The 19,504-nt window shown below is 44.0% G+C and overlaps 2 protein-coding genes across 3 annotated transcripts; one reads left to right on the top strand and one right to left on the bottom strand.

Annotated features, from left to right (window-relative positions):
- Nucleotides 1–38: 38 nt before the first annotated feature.
- On the bottom strand, nt 39–14,939 carry LOC105013491 (TRAF3-interacting JNK-activating modulator). 2 transcript variants are annotated; one of them, XM_010875042.5, is made up of 16 exons: nt 14,549–14,939; nt 13,913–14,004; nt 12,991–13,100; nt 12,522–12,882; nt 12,117–12,420; nt 11,715–11,784; nt 11,544–11,571; nt 11,373–11,402; nt 9,111–9,206; nt 8,075–8,146; nt 3,132–3,278; nt 2,610–2,747; nt 2,193–2,328; nt 1,735–2,051; nt 1,131–1,247; nt 39–976 (listed from the first exon to the last, which is right to left on the bottom strand). In XM_010875042.5, exons 2-16 carry the CDS (start codon nt 13,949–13,951, stop codon nt 776–778), a joined length of 2,166 nt encoding a protein of 721 aa, XP_010873344.2. In that variant the 5' UTR covers nt 13,952–14,004; nt 14,549–14,939; the 3' UTR covers nt 39–775. The 2 variants fall into 2 exon arrangements, with proteins under 2 accessions (XP_010873344.2, XP_010873345.2); XM_010875043.5 differs by having other exon boundaries at nt 14,602–14,939.
- A 494-nt stretch (nt 14,940–15,433) lies between these two features.
- atp5pb (ATP synthase peripheral stalk-membrane subunit b) lies at nt 15,434–19,153 on the top strand. The gene is given in 7 exon segments (NM_001304219.1): nt 15,434–15,536; nt 16,320–16,356; nt 16,503–16,645; nt 17,066–17,229; nt 17,335–17,460; nt 17,946–18,125; nt 18,992–19,153. Coding segments are annotated over 7 exon segments (756 nt in total). The 5' UTR covers nt 15,434–15,508; the 3' UTR covers nt 19,070–19,153.
- Nucleotides 19,154–19,504: the final 351 nt, after the last annotated feature.

Here is a 19,504-nt window from a genome sequence, read left to right as displayed (position 1 = left end):
TGTTTAAAAAAAGAATGGGTTACTATTACAAATTAATATAAATTGGCAGCACATTTTTATTTTCATCCCTGAGTTTTTGTAAATTGCACATATTGTAAACTTTTATCTTATATTTAATAAAACTGTATATACAATTGTCATTGTCACCTCTCCTATCAATAAAGACAGAAGGTTGACTTACAATTAATTAATACATTTATTTCAATTTTATATCATCATCTGTTTGGTTTGCTCAGGTTTTCCCCTATTGAATGCCACACTAGTATGGCATTTTCCATTTTCCATTAAATACAATTAAAAAATATATATATAAATATTTTTCACAAAAAGGTATAATGTTACTCAAACAAATATTCCAAGACAAATTCCAACTCCCAACCTGTGCCGTGCTAATCTCAGTGCCAGATTGTTAGTGATTGTTACAGATTGTTACTGGAGGTCAGATTGTTACTGCTTGTTACTGATGTTCAGATTGTTACTGGTGGTCAGATTGTTACTGGTTGTTACTGATGTTCAGATTGTTACTGGTTGTTACTGATGTTCAGATTGTTACTGGAGGTCAGATTGTTACTGCTTGTTACTGATGTTCAGATTGTTACTGGTTGTTACTGGTGGTCAGATTGTTACTGGTTGTTACTGATGTTCAGATTGTTACTGGTTGTTACTGGTGGTCAGATTGTTACTGGTTGTTACTGATGTTCAGATTGTTACTGGTTGTTACTGGTGGTCAGATTGTTACTGGTTGTTACTGGTTGTTACTGGTTGTTACTGGTGGTCAGATTGGCCTAAAGCAGGCAGAGTGTTGCACTGAGGTGGCCTGTCGTAGATAGTCCTCTATGAGTTCCACTGCAGCGGAGTACAGGTACTGGACTTGGTCACCGAAGGAGGGTTGCCACGCCCACAAGATGGCCGCCGTCACCACAGACAGGAGCAGCAGGAGGAAAACACAGGGCCATAGCCACGAGACACCAGGCTTCTAGAAATAAATATGGGGGAAATACAATAGATTATAAGCATTAAACATTTCACCTGTTCGGTAGCAGTGAAGAAAAAATACAAGTCATATTTCACAAATGTATTTCACAACATTGTTTAGGGGACACACACACGCACACACACACACTGCTCACCTTACTGCCGTGTCGCTGGTTGAGCAGTCGGAGTTCCTCCCTGCACTGCGTCAGCCGGACCTGGCAAGACTGACACTCAGCCTCCATGACCTCTAGCTCACCCTGCAGCTCCTCACACTAAGTACAAACACACACACACACACACACACACACACACACACACACACACACACACACAATGCATTAAATATCATTTCTGAATTTAGATATCAGCACATTTTGCTCAGAATTAAATGGTCACATTTTAGTGTCTCATGAAACGTATCTGTCAGGGTCTCATGCTAGTGGATAGCAACAGATGTGTAGGAATAGAATGAATCCAACGAGTCCACACGGAATCAGCGATTCATACGCTCCACAGTTTTCCAATGTTTTTCGAGCCTTTAATCCGATATATGAAATCCAGATAGAAAACCTCTGAAAAACCGGGCCCTGATGACTGTCGTTAAGGTGAGGTGACCAATGACCACATAACTTATTCCTCCTGATATTACCACAAACAGACCCGGCAGTGGAGAGGCCGGACCTGAAGAGACCGGACCTGAAGAGACCGGACCTGAAGAGACCAGACCTGAAGAGACCTGACCAGACTCTCCTTCCTCACCTCTCTCTCCTTCTGCCGTAGTCTCTCCTGAGTGTGACGCAGCTGCTCCACAACCTGATCTCCGTCTCCTGACTGCCCCTGGCGCTCTTCTTCCTCATCCGTCTCTTCTTCCTCATCCGTCTCTTCTTCCTCGTTGTCCGCCACCTCCTCCATCTTCTCCTCTTTCTCCTCTACTTCATCCACCTCTGGCTCCTCTTTCTGCTCCCCCAACATAAAGTCGAACTGGGCCAGGTTCTGCTCCAACTCTGAGTTCTCGGGCAACATGGCTGAGTGGGCTGAAGGCTCTCCCCAGAAGTCCTGGACCACAGTGCTGACATCTAAGAGGCAGGCAACACAGGATGGGATTAAAATAGTAGAGGCCTTCAGAAAACGTCCATGCTAACACTGGATTTGGGCCAATAGACACTCTTTAACCTACTCTATTGGTTAACGAGTATGTTACTTTTATGACCTCTGACCTTTTGTCTTCTGGACCTCTTGGGCCAGGCTCTGGTTCTGTTCCTCCAACATGGCCACGCTGTAGCGCAGCTCCTCCTCCACACGCCGCATCGCCTGTAGCTCCTCCCTCAGCCCCGCCTCCTGACCCCAGACCAGCTGCAGAACACAGAACCCACGTAGAGCGGCCTCTTAGACCACTGGCACATTTTCACAACATTATAAACATTTTTATATACACAAGTTAATGCTACAGTGTCCATAGGCAGTAATCCATTACTATGGATCATACAGTATGCAGGAGCCTCTCCAATGAGGAAAGTCGCCGGTGGTATCCCAGAATGCCCCTCTGCACACTTCCTGATCGTGAGGGCTGTTCACGTCTGTACTGACACGTTTTATGATGGCAATTCCGTCTAGCTTTCCATCTTTGACAGTACCTCCAGTTGGTTGTGCAGCTGAAGCAACTGGTCAGCGCTGGCCCTCCTGATGTTCTCCAGCTGTTCCGAGTGCTCCTTCATCTGCTCATACTTACTCTGCCACCGAGCTGCCTCCTCCCTGGCTGCCTGCAGCAGCATCTAGTGGCCAGGGGGAAGAAGGGTCCCCAAGATTAATAGAGCCAGTACATGAATCTCAAACCGGCACATCGCACCTAACCACCATCTGGTGAGGGTCAGTGGTTTGGGGGCACTTCTGCAAATGCTGGAGGCGAGCATGACCGGAAGAACAGGGTAAGGAAAGGGTTTACTTTGTGATACATCTCCTGTGATCTGAGGCTGTCGGACATCTTTACAAGTTCTTAAGAAAAAGACTGGTAGGCCTACTTAGTACACCCACTGCAGAAACTAGTGAATTGATAAATGCATGTCAAACGAGAGCTAAGAAAGAGACAGAGAAAGAAAGGGAGGAAGGTGAGTGAGGGACGACAGATCAAATGAAAGCCAGAGAGGAAAGCCACCAACCTCAACTGTCTCAGCCTGGGTGAGAGCTTTGTTCTTCTCCTCCGTAGCTCTTTGAATGGCTTCCAAGGCTTTCCCCTCGTATGCCCCCTTCTGCTGCTCCATCTGTAGCGTCAGCTTCTTCACTCCATCCTGAGGAAGCTTCTGCTTCTGTAAGAGGAAGTGACATAACATATACCAGCGGTTTTCCAACCTCTCCCCAGGGTCTATTCAAGACCTCGTCAGTCAGTTGATATGTTGAATCCGATTGGCTAACGCTAGAATATATTGTTGACACCCCGGCCACCCACTGTCCTTGAAACACTTATGCGGCAGTCAATGGCTGCATTGTGGGATCGTTCAGGTAAAGATAGCAGAGTTAGAGGCTCGGCTTCTGATGCAAATGTCAGGCAAGGATTATGTTAGCATAGAAAATAGAAAAAACTATGCCTGAGCCACCAGGAAAAAACGATAGCACAGCTCCTGCTGCCGGGCAAGAACTTTCTCTTGGTCACTGGGAAGAAATGCCGTCGACCAGTTAAACCTGAGTTTAACTCCATCCTAGCTGGAGTGGTGCTCTTCTTTTATCTAGGAACATTGACAGGAGTCTCACTCCTATAGCCTTAACATGAGATAGGGTGCAGGTCAGGCTGCAGGCTGTTAGCCAGCCTGCTAGCATAGTGGAGTCTGTCGATTGTATAGCCAGAGTAGTTAGTACAGCTTTACCTATTGACACTGTGACTCGTTCCAGGCTGAGAAAAGTTAAACAAGGTAGTGCTAACAAAAACAACCTTATTAAGATAAAGCCTTCCTCCACCTCGGTCAAAAACAAAAATGACTGTATCACCTCGCATCTCAAAATGGGACTCCTAAATGTTAGATCCCTTGCTCCAAAGGCAGTTCCAGTGAATGAATTAATCTCTGATCATAAACTAGATGTTACTGGTTTATGTAAAACGTGACTAAAGCCTGATGAATTCATTGCCTTAAATGAGGCCTCTCCTTCTGGCTATACTAGTGATCATATCCCTCTTGCATCCCGAAAAGGAGGGAGTGTTGCTAATATTTTTGATAATAAATATAAATGTATCCTCAAACACATCACTGATTTTCATTTTTTTGAAGTTTAATCATGAAAGTTAACTAGGCCGATAAATCGTTTTACATAGCTACAATTTATAGGCCCTCGGGCCATACACAATGTTCCTCAATGAGTTTCCAGAATTCTTGTCTAACCTTTTAGTCATGGCAGATAGTATTTACATTTTTGGCGATTTCTATATTCATATGGAAAAATCCAATGATCCTCTTCAAAAAGCCTTTGAAGCCATAATTGACTCAATGGGTTTCATCCAACATGTCTCAGGTCCAACACATTGCCACAATCATACCTTAGATTTAGTCCTGTCATGAGAAATATATATTGTAGATCTAATAATTTCCCCTTAAAATCCTGGATTATCGGATCACTGTCTTATTACATTTACCGTTAAAACAAGAATTCCACTTGCTCCGCAAACAATGAGTTTCAAAAGCCGTACTATAAATTCTCGGACTACAAATACATTTCTTGATAATCTTACAAGTTCGCTCATTAACGACAGAGTAAATACATCTGTAAACGATCAAATTGAGGATCTAAACTCAATACTGCGAAATACATTAGACACAGTTGCACCACTAAAAGCAAGAAATTCACAACAAGAAACTTGCTCCCTGGTACACAGACAATATAGAGCACTTAAACAAGCCTCCAGAAAATTTGAGCGAAAGTGGCACTCCACCAAGTTGGAAGTATTCAGACTAGCCTGGATAGACAGTACACTACAATACCGAAAATCACTCACATCTGCTCCATCAGCTTATTTCTCCAACCTGATTGAGGTGAACAAAACCAATCAAAAATTTCTCTTTGATACAGTTGCAAAGTTAACAAAAAAGCAGAGCTTAGCAAGTGAAGTGGGTCTTCACTTTAGCTGTAATGAATACATGAACTACTTGGATTAAAAGATCATCACCATTAGAAAACAAATAACTGACTCCTCCTTAAATAGTTATGGTCCTCAAAATCTCAGTTGTCCTGAGAATGTCCCGAACCTCCCTGACCAGGTGTCAATGGGGCCAGTTGAATTTTTTGATACCGTATCGCTTCACACATTCACCAAATTTGTAATGAGTTCTAAACCCACAAACTGTCAGCTAGACCCGATTCCAACAAAATTACTTAAGGAGCTATTTCCTGTGCTAGGTCAGCCAATGCTGAACATAATAAATTGCTCCCTTTCCTCCAGATGTGTACCAAACTCAATAAAAATAGCTGAAATTAAGGCTCTTCTAAAAAAAATACCAAACCTCCCATTCCTCTCAAAAATCCTCTCAATTAGAAAAATGTGTTTCCCAACAACTGAAATAACCTTCTAATGGCCTCAGACAAAGGTTCCGCATCCATCCTGTTACCTCTTGATGTTAGTGCTGCTTTTGACACTATTGATCACTCCCTTCTCTTAGAGAGACTGGAAACCCATATTGGGTTACATGGACATGTTCTAGCCTGGTTTAAATCTTATTTATCTGAAAGATTTCAGTTTGTTAGTGTGGATGGCATATCCTCTGACAAGTCAAAGGTATGCTTTGGTGTTCTTCAAGGTTCAGTTCTGGGCCCATTATTGTTCTCACTATATATGCTGCCTCTGGGCGATGTAATCCGAAATCACAATGTAAATTTTCACTGTTATATATTATATATTTCAATGAAGCATGGAGAAGCCCCAAAATTTGCTCATTTGGAAGCATGCGTTTCAGATATTAGGAAGTGGATGACAGAGAACAACTTGCTGTTAAATTCAAGAGAAACAGAAATGCTCCTTTTAGGACCCAAAAAACAAAGAGCGTTGTTAGCAGATCTCACTGTGAACCTCGACGGCTGCATGGTCGTATCCCAAAAAACTGTAAAAAACCTTGGCGTTACCCTTGACCCTGACCTCTCCTTTGATTAACATTAACAAAATATGTCTCAAGAGTTGATTATTTTCATCTTCGAATCTTCGAAATCTCTAGCAAAAACGGATGCAGAAAAACTAATCCATGCTTTCGTTACTTCTAGACTAGATTACTGCAATGCTCTTCTTTCCGGTTACCCTGACAAATCAATAAATAAACTTCAATTAGTGCTGCACACGGCTGCTAGAATCCTAACTAGAACAACAAAATTTGAACACATTACTCCTGTACAAGCGTCCTTACACTGGCTGCCTGTTAGGTTTAGGGCTGATTTAAAAGTTTTACTGTTAACCTATAAATCAATACATGGACTTGCTCCTACTTACCTCGCTGAAATGATCCAGCCATACATACCAACACGTAACCTACGATCGCAAGATGCAGGCCTTTTAATTGTACCTAGAATTTCTAAACAAACAGCCAGAGGCAGGGCCTTCTCTCATAGAGCTCTACTACTGTGGAATGATCTGCCAATTAAGGTTAGAAATGCAAACTCAGTGCAAACTTTCAAGTGTCTACTAAAAACTCATCTCTACAGCACGGTTTATAATTAGTTGTAGCCTGGCCCGGGGGCGTGAAGGTGACCAGAAGGCTTGATAATGTCCACCCTTGCTGTCTTGCCAGGTGGGCTCTCGTCGCCACTGGGATGCCCTCCCTCCAATGCCTTTCGGGGGAAGAGTCACTGGCTTGTTGTTGTCTCTTGGTTGCGCAATTGTGCAATTGGGCTGTACTCTGCTGGCAATACTCAGCCCTCATTCAGGGTGGTTGCAGTTGGGGGGTGTCCCTTTGGTTGATGCCTGGCAATGTGGACCCCCCCTGTCTCAGTCCCAAGGTCTTACGCTGCTATACTCTTGTGCTGAGGGATTGGGTCAGTTCTCATTCCCCACTATGTTCTCCTTCTCCACTATAAATCGTAGTTGATATGAGGAATGCTTTTTCTGAATTTTCCCAGTCTCCTCCCATTTTAAACTTTAGGAGGACATGAGGTCCTGGTCCACACCTGCGGGGTACCTCGTTTGGGGGGCCCGTTGCTGTCCCTGTCCTTGTCCACCTGGTCATACTTCTGAACTAGTCTACATTTAAATAGACTCTGGATTTAGCACACATGCATTTATAAATTATTCCAATTGGACTCTTAATATCTCACCCGGCACAGCCAAAAAGAGGACTGGTCACCCCTCTGAGCCTGGGTCCTCTCTAGGTTTCTTCCAAAATTTCTGCCTTCTTAGGGAGTTTTTCCTAGCCACTGAAATCCAACACTACGGTTGTTTGCTCCTTGGGGTTTAAGGCTGGGTGTTTCTGTAAAGCACTTTGTGACAACTGGTGTTGTAAAAAGGGCTTTATAAATAAATTTGATTGATTGACTGAATGGGCAGGCAGGACAAGCTGGGGATGATTAAGTATCTCCACCTAATGTTTAGCGACCCCACTCGGCGCATGGTGATCAGAGGTGTTGTCTTATTGTTACAACACCCACATTTCGAGCAAGAACGTGCCGTCATGCCGGTTGGCGAAAAAACCTAGCAAACTATTTATTGGTGGCTCTGATACATGTCAACAGCTTATGATGGTTTTGATGCAACTCCATTACTTCCGTTCCAGCTGTTCCCAGGGGCCCCTTCGTCCTTAACTGTAGCACCACTAAGCCACCTGTGCTAGACATGGTTATGCTGCAGGCGTTACCCACAAACCACCACAAAGCACCCAGCATTACACTCTGGGTCAGCACTGAAAAAAATGCTTTGGCATTTCTGACACACCCACAAACCCCCACCCAACAAAATTCTGAACAACCTCTCAATTTGATGGAGGAGCCCATCTGGATTTTGCTCCTTTCCAAAACTCTAGCATAGACAGTATCAGGATTATCTCTAGCATAGACAGTATCAGGATTAGAATGGCTTAAGCCAACGTTAAAAGCATCTGTCAAATATTGATAGGTGCGTTTAACCTGTTTCTATTTTTACCTTCAGACAGACTTGCAGCTGAGACTCCAAGGCCTTGATCTTGGTCTTCAGCAGGTCTTCATTGCAGCGGGTCTGTTATGTGGGGGTGGAGGAGAGGAAATGGTGTCACGGTGAAACCTCCTGAGAAGAGACTTAACTCCACATGTCACCACTCTGCCTGTATCACTGGAAGTCAAACCAAATATGTCCAGGGAAGATCTCAAATCCATCGCGCCCCCTCCCCTTCGTCTCTTTCTCAAAGCCCGTTGGATGAGAAAAGCCGGGGGTCCCCGCCCCTCGGTCCTTCTCCTCAAATGGGGTTTGAGAAGGCGATCGGATAGCGGAGGGATGATGTGTAAGGTGACACTGAGAGCTTCTCGGCATGCCTGTAGCGAGAATGACACACCCTTCCTGTGTGAGATTGAGCGCTTCTACAGTCTCCAAGTCAGTGCAACGAGGACAAAATAAAACTCATGTTCTGGCTCTTTGAGCAAGGCAGGAAGCTAGGCCCAGACCACAGGCTCATCCTGTCTGCATGCACAGACCCAGCATGCAGAGTTATAACCCTAACAGGCTTCTCTTTGCGCCTTGTGTGTGAGTGCTATGAGGCAGGTGCCATATGAGGCAGGTGCCATATGAGGCACCTCCATGTTTGGTCTGATCCCATCCTAATAAAAGCACTCATCATGCGATCGTCCTGCAGAGATTGCCAAGCACCTCTGAAACCACACTGTTTTTTAAAGAAGTGATCTCACCTTGTTTATAAGTGACCGTCTCAGATAGATTGGCGCCAATCACAGTCAAAATTTGATTTTGGTCTGAGGTCATTTGGATATGAGAATGCACTGCTGTCTCTGTTTTAATTGTCCAGAATCAAATGTCAGTCTTATTTCGCCTTTTAGACATTTATTTTTTTGCAAGTCAAATGAAAAGAGATTTCAGACGGATGATTTCAGAACGCAGTATATCTTTAAATTGAAGGCAGTGTATCGGGTCTCATTCCGGACGAGAGGGTCTGCTGATTGACCCAAATGCATTCAAGGTATCATGTACTTACAGTCCATAGTTGATCAGTATGGAGAAGCAGGGTGGAGCTACTCTTCTGGATGACAGCCAGCTTCCTCTTCAGGCCCTCCTCTCTCCACAGAGCCTCCTGCCATGAAGAGGCACAGGGTACATACACAATTAAACTTTTTATACCTTCTTATGGATATCTTTAAAGTATTAAGGTCATTTGGCCTAACTCCCAATGCCTTCTTATGGTTTCTGGACTGTCTATGATAGAACTCAGGCTTTTTGGATTGAAGGGGTTAAATCATAAACGTGCATAAAGGGGAACCCCAGGGTTCAATTTTAGGTAATCTTTTATTCTTGCTGTAAGCATAGAACAGTGCAGCTGCTCAACAGTTCGAGGTCTCCTTAGTAATATATTTCGTTTCATAATGTGCCAAATGTTTTCAATGGGTGAAGATCTGGACTGCAGGCAGGCCAGTTTAGCACCCGGACTCTTTTACTACAGAGTCATGCTGTTGTAATACGTGCAAAATGAGAATGTGGTTTGGCACTGTCTTCCTGAAATGAGCAAAGCCTTCCCTGAAAAAGACATTGTCTGGATGGCAGCATATGTTGATCCAAAACCTGTATATATGGTTCAGCATTAATGGTGCCTTCACAGATGTGCAAGTCACCCATGCCATGTGTACTAATTCACCCCCATACCATCACGAATTCACTACCATCCAGTATTGGTTTTCAGCCTTGTCTTTGCATTCTGTTTTTCTTGACATTTTTGGAAAGGGGGTTGTATATTCACCTTCTACAGTTAAACCATTAGACTATCTGTTCACTTGCTATTGTAAAATATTTTAGCTGCTATATTTATATATTTTAATTTATTTTTTATTTAATTATATTGTTTATTTGTGTGTTCTGTGTACAGGCTATTATTGTAAAAAATATTGGAGTCTATAATGGGAAGAACAAGTATTTGATACACTGCCGATTTTGTAGGTTTTCCTACTTACAAAGCATGTTGAATTTTTACCATAGGTACTCTTCAACTGTGAGAGACGGAATCTAAACAAAAATCCAGAAAATCACATTGTATTATTTTTAAATAATTTATTTGTATTTTATTGCATGACATAAGTATTTGATCACCAGTAAGAATTCCGTCTCTCACAGACCTGTTAGTTTTTCTTTAAGAAGCCCTCCTGTTCTCCACTCATTACCTGTATTAACTGCACCTGTTTGAACTCGATCATGAGGAAGGTGAGGGATCAGCCCAGAACTACACGGCAGGACCTGGTCAATGACCTGAAGAGAGCTGTGACCACAGTCTCAAAGAAAACCATTAGTAACACACAACGCCATCATGGATTAAAATTTTGCAGCGCACGCAAGGTCCCCCTGGTCAAGCCAGCGCATGTCCAGGCCCGTCGGAAGTTTGCCAATGACCATCTGGATGATCCAGAGGAGGAATGGGAGAAGGTCATGTGGTCTGAAGAGACAAGAATAGAGCTTTTTGGTCTAAACTCCACTTGCCGTGTTTGGATGAGTACAACCCCAAGAACACCACCCCAACCGTGAAGCATGGAGGTGGAAACATCATTCTTTGGGGATGCTTCTCTGCAAAGGGGACAGGACGACTGCACCGTATTGAGGGGAGGATGGATGGGGCCATGTATCGTGAGATCTTGGCAAACAACCTCCTTCCCTCAGTAAGAGCATTGAAGATGGGTCGTGGCTGGGTCTTCCAGCATGACAACGACCCGAAACACACAGCCAGGACAACTAAGGAGTGGCTCCGTAAGAAGCATCTCAAGGTCCTGGAGTGGCCTAGCCAGACACCAGACCTGAACCCAATAGAAAATCTTTGGAGGGAGCTGAAAGTCCCTATTGCCCAGCAACAGCCCCGATACCTGAAGGATCTGGAGAAGGTCTGTATGGAGGAGTGGGCCAAAATCCCTGCTGCAGTATGTGCAAACCTGGTCAAGAACTACAGGAAACATATGATCTCTGTAATTGCAAACAATGGTTTCTGTACCAAATATTAAGTTCTGCTTTTCTGATGTATCAAATACTTATGTCATGCAATAAAATACTAATGAATTACTTAAAAATCATACAATGTGATTTTCTGGATTTTTGTTTTAGATTCCGTCACACACAGTTGAAGAGTAGCTATGATAAAAATGACAGACTTCTACATGCTTTGTAAGTGGGAAAACCTGCAAAATCGGCAGTGTATCAAATAATTGTTCTCCCCACTGTATATTAGAGGCACAAATCACTGTAATTGACAACAACAATGTTTTACCTGCAAGTAATCAGCCAATAGAAGAACTTCCTATAATGAAGGAAAAGGAGTGAAGAATTAACAAGTTGTTGTTACAACACGAGATATCTTCATTGTAAGAATGCTGTGCCGGAATTAAAAATCCATATTTTTCCATAAATCTGGCTATTGTTATACCCTATAGAAACTCACCGATTCCTTGACGGTAATAAAGCCAGGCCTGAGTAAAGAAAATACATGACAAAATATACATATTTGTAGAGAGAATAGGCCAACATCCAAACATTCTATGGTATTTGCATCCTATAGCAGCCGTCACTGGGGTTTCATCTGTCGTAGAAGGAAGACCTGATTGTAACTCACTCTGCCTGGGCACTGGCCTCAGTCAGGGGGTTTTTACATCTATTGGATCGACCCGCTCCCTTCAGGATGCCTGTTAAAATGAAATAACAATGTTTGTAGTAATTATCATGAATATTTGTTTATTTTACCTCTCTCATTTCCCAATTGTGTGAAGTCGCCGTTTTGGCCTCATCATGACGCCCTCATAAACGCCTGACCTTGCCGTGTAACTTCCACCACCAGTCGTTCTCCTTACATTATTTAAATTTTTTTCCGGCGAGGCTTTCAATGAGGGTAGGAATCTGAGGTAGAAGTGAAGGGTGGAGACGGAAGCTACTACTCAACCACAGCTCTACACGGCTGCATGAAATTCCAATGAGGATATAATACTGGTTAGGAGCCTAACAGCATTTAGACAATTACCCATTTCTGTGTTTGTGGAGGTTTTTAACCTCGGCTGGACCTCTTTGATTGAGGTGGAGGTAGGAGTGGCAATCCTGTTGGGGGAGGGGCCAGAGGTACGTGGTCCTCTGTTTGGGGTGGAGGCACTGGTGAGTGGGTTGAGGATAGAGGTTGTAGTTGTGGATGTGTGTGGTTCACTGTTCAGCGTGGAGGTTGACGATTTGGCCAAGTTGGAGGTGGTCAAAGTGGAGAAAACTGACTCTAGTTTTCTTGCGGAGATCTTCGTGTTTTTTCGTATTGGTGTTTGGTCAGTCCATATTGAGGCCTGGTGGAGAGGAAAACCAACAATGAAGAGATGTAGGTCAAGATCATCTTAAAAGATATTGTTAGTATCAACAGACGGTAATGACATTTCTCTTTCAATACCCATTCACTGTTCTCCAGTTCAGCCAGGTCATCTTTGGTTACCCTCGTTCTTCGAGACATTATCAATGAATGTCCATTAGCTGTTGACCTAGGGGTCAAAGTCCAACTGACGCTACCTCGCAATGACTCTGTCATGGCATCATCGCACATCACACAACTGTCGTCCTTGATCTTTGCTGTGTTTCCGGCCCTTCCTGTCTTGGATGTCGTTGTGACCTTGGCCCACGGTGTCTCTGACTTGGCTGTGTTACAGATGACACAAGTCTTGTCCCTCACATGGTCTTTGGCCCTCTCTGGGCTCATGGAACGCCTCTTGTGAAATTCCTGCTGTCTCTTACGCTTCAGCTCTGTCTTGATCCACCTGGTGAAATGTAATGTCTGCAGTCATCACTCGGCCGAAGCAATCATTTGTTTCAGCACTTTCTCTGAGTAAGTTTTGGCTTAAAAGTATCCTTCTGGGTTTCAGTACCTTGTGTCCAGTTCTCTGGTGGGGCTTCTACAGGAAGTGCCGTTGTTACGACCTCTGAGACCCTTGTGTTTCTCTGCCCGCTGCTCAATCTTCTGGTCGTATTCTCTCGCCTGAAAAAAAAGGGATTATAGTGGTTAAATTGCAATAGAAATGCTAATAATCAAACATACATTAGAAGTTGAGGTTTGAAACTCTCTCCATAGTAAAACTTTGATTCTGCAACTGTCTGGTTTGAATCCTGAATGCTGATTGGCTGAATGCCATGGTATATGATACTGTATACCATGGGAATGACATCATATAACCTCATACTGTGTTATACAACTCCATAAATGCACTGGTGAGCAGATGATGATCATAATATGGCATCTCTGAGGTTTGTCTTATATTGCATTGGTTCATGTCTAAAACAGCTTTTTGTTGTTGTATATTGGCCATACACCACACCCCTCAAGCCTTATAGTTTAAATAACTCATTATAAAAGTATTACAATGAATATACTATATTACTTCTCAGAGACCTTCATCAGGCTGTGTTACTACTCAGAGACATTCATCAGGCTGTGTTATTACTCAGAGACATTCATCAGGCTGTGTTATTACTCAGAGACATTCATCAGGCTGTGTTATTACTCAAAGACTTTCATCAGCCTGTGTTACTACTTAAAGACCTTTATCAGGCTGTGTTACTACTCAGAGACCTTCATCAGGGTGTGTTATTACTCAGAGACCTTCATCAGGCTGTGTTATTACTCAGAGACTTTCATCAGGCTGTGTTACTACTCAGAGACATTCATCAGGCTGTGTTATTACTCAGAGACCTTCATCAGGCTGTGTTACTACTCAGAGACCTTCATCAGGCTGTGTTACTACTCAGAGACATTCATCAGGCTGTGTTATAACTTTCATAAAATGATCTGACCTGGGTCCACTGGGTCTGAATGACATCCAGCGTCTCCATGGTAACTGTGGTCACTGGGTTTTTGCAATGACAGCGTGGACCTGACCTCTGCCCTGCAAGGGAACAAAAAAATAAAAATAAATGCAATTAAAATGACAACGCAGTTGGAAATGGCTGGATGAGATGAGCTAACCACTTTTCTGAGCATTGTGGACCGAAAGAGCTGTGATGAAGAATTACACAGGCTCGCTGCGCAACTCAATCAGTAAATGAAACAGACCTGGAGAAGCAGATGGTATGAGCGAATAATTAGACCTGGTCGTCTGACTGTGTGGGCATATGCTTCTCCCAAATATGTTGCTTACTACTTCAGTGGGCTCAAGCCTAAACCTCGGATGGACAGACAATATAACCCTTGACCTCGGATGGACAGGCAATAGTTACAATGAAGAAGGTTGCAAGTGCAACTATAAAACAACAACCAGCTCTCTCAACATTAAAGGGCTTTAATAGTATCCAAAGTGCTGTTCTAGATAGATCAACAAAAACAAGATAGGCGCACAGTGCACACAAACGCTTCAGTGGGGAAGGAACATTTGACTACAATGAAAGGTTTTGCATGTATATAGTTATTTCAATAAATAGAAGCCATATTACCTCCTCAATCACCAATGTTGTTTAAAGTGCTGTAAAACAATAACATTGTCTACCACGTCTTATGAACGGTGGGCCCGGTACTTTCTCAGTCAGTCCGTCCGTCAGAAGTTGCTCTTTCAGTCTTGCATGATGTACAGGAAGTGAAGGGGAACCACTTCGGTCATGCAGAACGTGTTCCTCTATCTCACCCGCCAGCTGCGATGGAACTGAAGTCACCCGGGTGGGCCCGGATGATAAGAGACTCCCCTTGCCAGGCACAGTTGGCCTGCGGTCTGGAGTGCTGTGTGCTAGGCACTGTCACACAGAAATGGGTTTGATGTGACTAACGGGGAAAAAATGGCCCATCAGCTCAACGTGTGTCCATCTACCATGAAGGTACAGTGTTCCTCTAGAGTGCAGAATAAGACAGATTCTTTTTTTGTTGCGTCGGAGGAGGCCAAAGAGAGGTGCTGATTTTGGGCTGCTTATTTGAATGCTACATTGAGGGGGCCTTTGCAGAGAATGTGTTTAAATGTCTGCCCCTAGTGTTACGCCTGAACAATCTTGATTGTGGGAGTCTTGGTCATGTTCACAAGTTCTTGGGGGTTGCAAGGACTTTACAGCCTCCTGTACGGATGCCATTAGAAATATCTGAAGTCAACCCTTTAATCTGTTTCAGACAATGCCCTGTTTATCAAACTCAAAACAAGAAGTGAGCTTTGTTCAGAAGCTGATTCTTAAATCCCGCGCAGCCAAGGGCAAATCTTTGTTACTCGTATGCCACCTAGTGGATCAAACCAACAGGACAACATTGGTAAACTGGGGACACAAATCTCGTTGACATCGAATAGAATATCGCGATGTTGGACGATGATTTACCAGTCCTCCGCCATCCTTGTGGTTCTTACAGTAGAAGGGCACGAAGAGAACGAATACAAGGGTGCCCGGTAAACCAAGGACTTGCTACTTTGTCGTTTGAAAATGCTGTCTAGGCTTGTTCTCGTTTCAGGTATGCAACATCAAAGTTTTACTGGATGAGAATGTGTTTGTCAAAAGCATTTGTAAAGCTGTGAACTACGGCTGACGTGAATGTGAAGCTGAAGGGTAAAGTCAAGAGAAGGCCTCACTTAGATTGAATGAGCAACAAGCTAACTATCTATCTAGCTAGGGGTACTGTAACGAATAAACTAGTCAGTGGATAGATGTCACATATTTTCTGCAAATATATACATCTAGCCTCTATCGTTATTTATATGACAGTTGGCTTTAAAATATGTAGCTTAATGTTACCGCTAGTGGTACTGTTAGCTAATTCACGTTCGGTTAGCTGCAGTAATGTTACTACTAGTACTATACTACTAGCCAGACAGCTAATGCACACAAGCGTCCCTGTCCTGTTTAGAAAGGTGGTAAGCCTTCATTCAGCTACCATTCTAGCAATCTTGTGCATTCGTGACAGTTGTCAGTAGTCGCGTATTTGACATTCAAGTTAATAACTCCTCCATGATTTTCGCGTGTGGTTTGATTTAGTTAGGTCTTAGTTATTGATCTTAGAATTCCAAAAGCTAGCACCCTAACGCTTGCAGAGCGTAGTAGCCAGCTACATAATGTGCGCCTGATCAAAACGCACACTAATACAGATTTGTGGTTTGCTGAAGGTACGGTCATTCTGGTCACGCTGCAGGCTATACGTAAAGTTTATAACTAGCTGTTTAGCAAGGCTCCGCGAGGTTCAGTGACACTGTTGACATTCAAAACCTTCGCATTGACAGTTTTTTCTCTTCCACTTTAGCCAATGCTGCAAAAAACAGCAGTCCCCTGGGCGCTGGGTATGTACTTTCATCTTAAGTGTTCACAAGACATTTTATTTATTTTATCTTAAAGTGGTTTTGACAACCTGACTGATTGGATGTGACCAAGTCCCTCTTCATATTAACTCCTATAGTAAATACTGCTGTTCCTTGTCTACCCCCAGGCTAGTCCAGCTGTCCCGCCTCCACACATCCCCCAACAGTCAGGCGCCAGTACCCCCTCTGCCAGAGAAAGGAGGCAAGACACGCCATGGCATCTTCCCAGAGGAGCTCTTTCAACTCCTGTACCCGAAGACTGGAGTCACAGGTCAGCAGAGCTTCTCTGAACCTCGAGCATATTCAGTAACAGTTACATGACTACGATGTGTATAACCAACGCTGACCTGTAGAATGTCTACTTATTTCAGCTCTATTCGTTCATTTGTTACTGTTGCTTGTGGCCCAGATATTTTACTTCTCCTTTCTTCTCTTAATAATAGTAAGCTATTTAGCTGACTTGTTTGTCCAAAGCGACTTAGTCAAGTGATTATACATTTAACCTTTAGCAGAATCAAACCCACACCTCTGCCGTTACAAGCACCCTCGTCTGTCAGCTGAGCCGTGCAAGAGCTCCCACAAACTCCCGTGCGTCCCTCCTTCCTGTCCTCCTCCCTACGCAAGTCCCTTGTATTAAACGACACACATGAGTTTCCCCCGAGTTCACCGCCTCCCCTCCTGTGGTCCCCAGGCCCCTACATGCTCGGTGCCGGACTGCTCACCTACTTCCTTTCTAAGGAGATCTACATCATCAACCACGAGACCATCTCCGCCGCCTGCATGGCCACGGTCATAATCTACTCCGTCAAGAGGTTTGGCCCGGACGTCGCCGCCTTCGCTGACAAACTGAACGAGGTGCGTACATTTTGGTCGTCTCAAACTTGCCTTATTCCTGTTTCGAGGTTCGTAGCGATTCCGCGACACTGACGTCGGCCGTGTCGTTTTTTTTTTGCTTTGCAGGAGAAATTGCAGAAGGCAGAGGAGGTTAAGGCCCTGGCTGTGGCCAGTCTAGCTCAGGCCATCGAGGATGAGAAGAAGGAGCAGTGGAGGGTCGAGGGACGACACTTGCTGTTTGACGCGAAGAGGGTGAGTGTGACCCGGTCAGGTTTGAGCTCAAGTCTTCTGTGTGTCTTTCCGGACTGCGTAGGTCCGTCCATAGGGTTGAAGTTTGATTTCCCAGTTCAGGCTTGCGTAAAATATGTGCATGCCTGTTGCTGTGGCTATAGACGTCTGCTAAATGGCATGCGTTATCAACTAGATTTTAAAGGTGCCGTTGAGGAGTTGTCTACGTACCTGAAGAAAGATTAACCTGTGGAAACCATTTCATGCAGGGTATAGTTTAAAATAAAATAAAAATCTAGGGTATTCCGCCAGACATTAGTGTGGGCTCAAATAAATCATTTAGTTACGCATATCCTGCTATATATATACTACTTAACGAACATTGGTTGGAAATGTTTAAGTCCAGTACCCAACGTATTCTGTCAGGGAAAGCCAACATTATTGTCTGGTAGGATTTTTGCCACAAGACGATGCACCAATGTTTTCTGTCCCCCCCCCCCCCCCCCCAGAACAACGTGGCCATGCTGCTGGAGACCAACTGGAGGGAGCGTGTCCACACGGTGCACAACGAGGTGAAGAAGAGGCTGGACTACCAGATCGCCCTGCAGTCGTTGCACCGTCGCATGGAGCAGGAGCACATGGTCAGCTGGGTGGAGAAGAACGTAGTCTCCAGCATCACCCCTCAGCAGGTTGGTCTGGGGGGAGGGCCAGGTCTTGGAGGGGAGGTGTGGGGGTGTGCGGTATGTACGGTGAAAACCCCAGGGTTAGACCCAACCATTTGGGCAGTGGTTCTATCCTCTTGGGAATTAAGAGTGCTCCTGGTTATATTTTCTGTTTGTTCTTTACGTTCACCTGGTGCCTCTGCTGGAATGAAACCGTCTCCTGGGTCCTAAGGCCGGTTGCGTTTTCTTTGAACTTGTAAAAACACATGGTTAAAGATTTGCTGCCACCTACAGTTATGGAATGTTTGCCCTCAAGGGTCGTTATTCGGTTGCTCCTTTCTGATTAGCCAGTTCAGTCACGTGATCCTTCCTTAACCTGTAAGAAGTCTCACCCTGTTGCACTACTTCAAAAGTCCTGAACACCACTGCTAATTTTAAAAACGTCTTTTCGCTACCAGAGGCCTCTATCCACCTCTGTGGATATACCCTTTGACTGTTTGTACCCTTTCAACTACTTGTTGGTGTGGTGTTGCAGAGGGCATGTCAATATGGACAGACCCAACCTGGGAAAACTGTCTAAACTAAAATGTTTTGTTTGGAAGATTTTAAACATAGCCATGCTTTTTGACTGCTGATTTACCCGGGGTTTGGGTTAGAGCCACAACATGAACTCTCCACTAGAGGTTGTCCTTGAGACGTTGGTAGGTAGTATGTGGTCAAAATGGTCTCCGCAAGCATTGCTCAGCTGGTTTTATTTGGCTGTATGGACAGAGGCAGTATAATGACCATAGACGTTCTGCAGTTTGGTGAATTTAGCCTTTAGTTTTTTCCCTTGACCCTTGGTCTCTCTTTGCCTTCTCAATAACTGTAGATTTTTTTTTTTTTTGTTTCAGGAGAAGACCAGTATCGCCAAGTGCATCACAGACCTGAAGTCGCTTGCTAAAATCCAGCAGGCAAAGGCCACTGTGTAATGCTCTACGGTTCAAGTCTAAAACCTCTATCCTGAAGCCCAGCTTACCGATGCCCACCTTTCATCACAAATAAACGATTTGCTCTTACCAAGGTGGTCTCTGTCCATATTATGAGTGTATATACATGGCAACTGATCGTGAAATAAAAAGGTCCCTTTTATTGACTTCAGTTTGGTCGTATTCTTAGATGATCTCCACTGTGTAAGACACTGTGTGAACATTTATAATTTGACTTGACAATAATGTGTCTGGTGATGGTAGTTTTGGTCCAGCTTGAACCGATGGATCGTGAATAACCACATGGTTTGGGTTTGGCGACCACAGCGTCTAGTAAAATGACGTCGGAAGGTTGCTGAGGAGGTTTGAGATGAATGTTGGGATGTGCTCTTACCTTGACCTTTGATCAACAGTCTAATTGCCAGGTGTTTCCAAACC

This window comes from Esox lucius, chromosome 12 (genome assembly GCF_011004845.1).
Source record: "Esox lucius isolate fEsoLuc1 chromosome 12, fEsoLuc1.pri, whole genome shotgun sequence".
In the NCBI taxonomy this organism is placed as follows: Eukaryota; Metazoa; Chordata; class Actinopteri; order Esociformes; family Esocidae; genus Esox; species Esox lucius.
Note: the sequence above shows the minus strand (reverse complement) of the source record. Positions and strands in the feature narration are given on the sequence as shown.

Excerpts from the sequence above, each read along its gene's own strand:
- LOC105013491 (XM_010875042.5), bottom strand. The coding sequence starts at position 13,951 with ATGGAGACGCTGGATGTCATTCAGACCCAGTGGACCCAG. Across the intron at positions 9,207-11,372 it reads TATTGGCTGATTACTTGCAG|GAGGCTCTGTGGAGAGAGGA; the intron begins GTAAAACATTGT and ends TCTTCATGGCAG. Across the intron at positions 3,279-8,074 it reads AGCTGCAAGTCTGTCTGAAG|AAGCAGAAGCTTCCTCAGGA; the intron begins GTAAAAATAGAA and ends TTCCTCTTACAG.